Source organism: Hyposmocoma kahamanoa, unplaced genomic scaffold (assembly GCF_003589595.1).
Source record: "Hyposmocoma kahamanoa isolate Upper Pololo Valley unplaced genomic scaffold, ASM358959v1 100021, whole genome shotgun sequence".
In the NCBI taxonomy this organism is placed as follows: domain Eukaryota; kingdom Metazoa; phylum Arthropoda; class Insecta; order Lepidoptera; family Cosmopterigidae; genus Hyposmocoma; species Hyposmocoma kahamanoa.
This window is the reverse complement of record NW_020653200.1, coordinates 18,130,923-18,136,965: the sequence shown is the minus strand read 5'-3', so window position 1 is coordinate 18,136,965 and position 6,043 is coordinate 18,130,923. Positions and strand designations below refer to the sequence as shown.

The window sequence follows — 6,043 nt, the reverse complement described above, 5'->3', positions numbered from 1 at the left end:
CGATTATGATTATACATATAGTAATTGGATGTAGAACAATACCAAATAAAGACTCTTTTATTTAAACGAAAATATCATTTATTTCTACATTAACGAGCGGCAGCTTGAGCCCTCGCCCTCGCCGCCTGCGCGTACGTGCGTCTCACAATATTTATTAATCACCAAGGAAATAAATACACTGACGATGCACGAGCAACCTCTCACACCGCCTTATACATGTATCTATGATGCCATCTAATACATCATCATGTTTACCATTAAAATTTAATGACACCACTAAACAATATTGACAATAAAATAATTTTAAAGATTTAGAGAACAATAACTATTATTTTTAATGATGTAATGTGAGGTAATGACACGGTACAAATGTGGCTGTGGTCGACATCGGCTACGCCACTCTAACTGAGCGCGGCGAACATGAGCAGTTAGAGGTTTTACACCGTTGACTTGTTGCCAACTGTGTAGACTAACAACTGCCTCAAATTGAATCTGATAGTCTCCTGTACAACAATGAATTAACAGTTCACATGTATTGCGGAATGGATATCAAGCAAATTTGTTTTAATATTACTTATTACCAATTACAACATACCAGTGATGTCAATTATAGTGATGTGACGTTTATGTTTATTTCCGTTTTAGTTCAACTCGTCTTCAGTTAAAATGAAGGTAGCCTCACAATAAGCATTTTGATTTTATCAGGTGTACTTATGCATTTATTAATTACTATACATATAACGGTCACTGGACCATGATGCGAGGGATGTGTTCCACCGTGACGTGGAGACGCCTGGGCAATGCGCACCTCGGGCATTTTGTGCCTGATCAATGATCTCGTATGCTTATCACGGCGCTTTGAGCGCGTATGACTTATACCCGTAGCGGCAGCCCACCTTGGCGACAAACCCGAGCGCCTCCAACGACTGAACAAGTAACACATACATAAATAGCCATACATCTATGGTAAACGATTAAACTTTATTAACAGCAAAAATGCAACATTGCATTGATACTTGCCAACCCCACATTTTCAGGTTCAACAATAACCATTTGAATGAACGTTGTATAACTCGTCCTACCTATATGTACAATTAACAACATAGAACTAACACGGCTCGCGAAATAAAGTTAGGTGCAACAGAAGTAATCGCTTAGGTACTTACGATCTTACAGCTAATATGAACCCATCAGGCTGAGGCCTGTCGATTCGCTCAAATTCACTTCCTCACATAAACTTAAACCGAGAGAATACTATACACAGACTACAGATAAACAACATCGACTGAGATTAATTATTCTAACTTATCGTTAATGAACAACAAAGTGGTTAAATTACAAAAGTAACGCAATCGTCGACACGTGCATAAGCGTTACAATTAGTTTCATTTTGGAATGTGTGCGACGCGCATTTACCCTCCCATCTTTACTACTGATCGCCAGAATGACAAAGGTAAGCTACACGAAGGGGGTAGCAGGCGGGTCGTGGGCCTAAAGGCCGGGTGGCGTCAGAGGGCTACTTGCATTAGGTTTATGCTATATTTGTCCGTACGATTCAAAACAGCGCCCATACTCACAGCAATGTTTTGATGGGATGAATTTTTTAGCAAAGTTGGTGAAGCATGGTGATAAACGTAGCATAATCCTTTACTCTGCGCGGGCGAATCTGAGCGAAGTAACAGCGCCAAAAATGGCCGCGGAACGCTTGCTGACCTGACGAGCAGCACTTGCGGGCTGGTACCAGCGACGCAGAGCTGCAGTTCAGATCGAGCACAGTGAGCGTCATTCGACTCCGCGCACGCGCTACTATTATATACTCGTCACTTACTCTCTAATTGAACTCAAAATGTACATTTACATAGAACACTCATTGTGTATCTTAATAGTTTAAAATACTTACAACTTTAATTCATAAATATAGATATTACTTACAACATACATTAACGTACAACCTAAACCTTAAGACGTAAATAGTAGGTTTAAACTTTTATGGTTTTAACTCTATCAATTTTAACAAAAATGTTTGTCGATAAAATATAATATACAGTTAGTGAAAGATGAAGAAGTGGCAGTTAAGCAGACCAATGAAAATAAATAATTATGAACACTGGCACCTTAATATTGAACCATTTATTGTCTAACTTCGCTGTTGAAAGAAAAGAAAAACTACTATAGGGTGCACAAAAATCGAAGGTTGTACTTGCGCTAGGAGCGGCGCAAAGACCGCAGACTTTTGCACCGTTCGAGCCTACGGAGAACTGTTACAAACCCTGTAAGATCACTTAACTAATGGCACACGACACTGTAACCTTGCACTGCGTCACCACGACCTGTGGTAGTGCATTCAATACTGCACACCATAAAACATTATACCATAATTACACAATATATTATAATAATAATATGAATAAATATGTACGTGATTTTATTTACATAATTGTCTTTCAAATGTTAGATAGGTGTATAACATAATTAAATTAGGATTTACATAAAAACAAATACGTAATATGTATGTAAATAATTAATAAATCTTAAATATACTTTATAAATTGTTAGAAAAAGGAAAATGAGTTAGTAAGTACTTTTCTGTAAATAAGTTGTGAATTATTGATTAATAATACTTTATGGGGATAATAAAGTGCATGAATAAACACGAATATTTATCAAAAACAGGTTAATTACCTATGCAATTTTTTATGCATTGTTATTTTGATGGCATTACATTATGTATGCGTCGAACTGGTTCCTTGTATTAGAAATGTGTTCACATTGCATTGAAATATTTATACATATACAATAATACTCGAATATATTAACATAGTATGTAGGTATATGTAATAAAATCACGTTAAATACTGTATAAATGGTAACATGAACTGGTAAGTTAAAATCCACAGAACTAATAAAAGGAATCCAAATTAAGGTAAACGGTTAATGAACGGTGCTTGTTGGTTAACTGCTTAAATTATAACACAATGTAACACTAAGGTGCATAGAAAAAACTGACCCACTTTTAAATACGATCCCATCGTCTCAATATAAGGTCCATTTTAAAGCTGCAAAGGACAAAAAAGGTAATCTCTTTAATAATTGGTCACCCTCTGTTGCGCCCCTAAAGTAGGGACAAATAAGAGCCACACAGCCTAATGTACCTACCTATGTCATACCATCACAGATCAGCTTTGCTTTTTGATAAAGCGCTTACTTGTGAAGCTGCGAGAGCAACTTTTAAGGCATATGCGACTATTTACGCGTGCAATTAACGAAAATTGCTATTTAAATGAAATCTATTTACACATAACACTTTGCACTGTTAATACCAATTTAAATTAGGTACTTTAGTCGCGGAATTAATCATATTTGAAGGGCGTGATTTTGTTGAAATCGCAGCTTCACATGTAGAGTGTACTATTTTATTAAATATTATGTTTTAGCAATAACAAGATATTACTTACACATGTGGGGTTTCTATCTGATTCTAATTGCAAGTATTTACAGAGAAATCGAAATATATGTATATTATATGTGGTCGAGTAGTGTTATCACTTATGTGCATGATCAAAGATTGGTAATAAGCACAGTTACGACATAAGACTTACTATATTCTGTCAAATCCTATTTCAAGTAAATATACTTTATAAAACTTTCAACAGCAATGACAAAACCAACCGAAATTACTTGTATATAATTGGTATAACAATATAAACAAATTGTACCACAACGTCGTTAAAGGAACTCCGCTTGAGTTAAAATAGGTACCAAATCCCTTTCTATTGAACATTACATAACATCATAAAACTTCCTAATAACATTTACATCTATCATACAGGTTGATAACAAAATCGATATATATTGATTGTTCCATATTCATCAACTAATCTGAATTGAATCCATAAAAGATCCAGAATGTCACGATGATAAAGTTATAGTGTTCACTGGACGGTGTAGACAAAATATGGTGCTGTTATGCATAAACCCTAGGTAGGCAACTAAGCCAATTAATGGAAAACATACAATATCTACTCGTTGACGTGGCCTACTACATACATTCGCACTTGGTGCAATGATCCTATTATAAGTTTACTACATAAACATTCATTCCTAAATACAAACCATTAATCACATTTTCGATAAACTGAAATTCTTCACATACACAAAGTAGTCAGGATTTGACGACTCGACGTAACGAAGGTCGACACATAACTTTTTCTAACTCGCACACTGGCTTAAACTACCACGCCAGTCGAGTGTCCTTTCCTAACGACACTTACGAAATCATTATAAAAATAAAACGTTCTCAAATTAAATTTGCAACGTATCCTGTGGGTATCATACATATCTTTACACAATTATCTTGTTTCACATATAATAATAATATTATTTTGTATATTCATGTTCACTTTTTAAGTTGATGATTACACTTGTTTACATACTCTACTATATTTTTATTTATGTTAGAAAAATACGAAACCATGTACTTTCAGTTAACATATTATATATGTTAATAAAGAACAATATGTTTTATAAAAATACATCATCTTCCACGACCATTGGCCGGTAGACGCTAGTACCCATACATTATTAAAAATTTATGATTTAAGGCTTTTTGCACGTATGTTGTGAAATTACTATACATATTTTTACAAGTAGAATTATATATTTTTAACTTGTTTAATTATTTATAATATTACATTATTATTTGTACTGGTACGTCCAATAAAAATAATTCGGGGTTAATGTGGTCGCCCAAGACAAAAAAAACGGGACTATCGTTTATTTACATACTGAAAGATATTATAAAAATAACAACAGAAACCACAGTTTCTCATTGTCCAAATAGACGAACGGCCTTACTATTACGCACGCAGTAAGTTACAAGGGAGTGCAGTGTCGTCACTTAAAAAAATTGATATTTAAAACCATATTGATTTTTGGTCTAGCCTAGCGCAACCGCATTAACTACCTTTATATTTATTTTAACATTCAGATAAACATTTAAGGGAATAACTGCCAATTTTTAACATGAATTCGATATTTTTAAACACATAGTTAATACATATTTTTAAGAATAATTTTATTTTCAAATATCAACTTTCTATAAAATCTGAAACACCACAAGCCATAACTATGTATATTGCGCCAGTTTAATTTCTCGTACGAACGAATCCACAATGGAATCACATTCACCCCAAGGGACAGTAAGCTAAGAACTTCTTATATCAGTGAAGACAGATATACATCGATTGCAAAGTGCGTAATCTTAAAAGAAGATAATAATGTATATTGTTAGTAACGAACGTGTAATATGTATAATGAAAACGGGCGGGCGACTGGAGCCATGCAGCCCGGCAGCCCACTCGCTACATAATTGCATGTATGTACTGCAATAAAACTAACCATTTATTATACATATCATCTCAACTAACATTAAAATGGTTTTCTCCAAATTTCTTCGTTTATAATCACAGACGCTTTCCTAAAATATGTATTGTAATATTTCCTCTGCTTCGCACCGGAGTTTAAGAGAACCTAGTTTATACAATGTACTTATTCAATTTTGAAGTAACACGTTTTATACTGCTAAATAAATTAACCGTAGCTACACAAGACTGGTGTATAATATTTTTGTAAATTTATGTTACAGAAATAAGGTAGATAAATATTTGTTTTATCTGTATTCGGACTAGGCACGCTCGGCACCACCGGCCGGCGCTCGGCGCAATAACTTATTAAATTTAATCACACACCAAGTTAAAAACTAAAGCTAATTAATAAGTAATATTTGTTGTGTAACATTCTATCGGATGCGGTATTGATTGCGCTTGGCGCATCTTCGATCTTCTCCTTATTCTTCACTGGGATTTCAAGATCTGGAAGCAGAAATCGCCAACAAGTATTTTATTACATATTTATAAATGTCCCTGGCTGCACTGCCGATGGGACGTCTGGGCAGCTGTTGCTGGTCAGGCCACTTACGACTGTTACACTTCAAAGCACGTTTTAAGTGGCAGTCCAAAATAATGGAGATAAGTCAGAACATAAT

At 34.7% G+C, this 6,043-nt stretch overlaps 1 protein-coding gene across 5 annotated transcripts in view; it reads right to left on the bottom strand.

Annotated features, from left to right (window-relative positions):
• Window positions 1-106: 106 nt before the first annotated feature.
• Window positions 107-6,043, bottom strand: part of LOC113227053 (nuclear hormone receptor FTZ-F1) — a 109,823-nt gene continuing 103,886 nt past the window's right edge. For all 5 annotated transcript variants that reach the window (XM_026459934.1, XM_026459947.1, XM_026459927.1 and 2 more), the window contains one exon: window positions 107-5,870. Coding sequence is in view for 2 of the 5 variants with exons in the window: in XM_026459941.1 (XP_026315726.1) it covers window positions 5,864-5,870 (7 nt within the window). In the remaining 3 variants the exon portion in view is untranslated. The remainder of the gene's footprint in view (window positions 5,871-6,043) is intronic.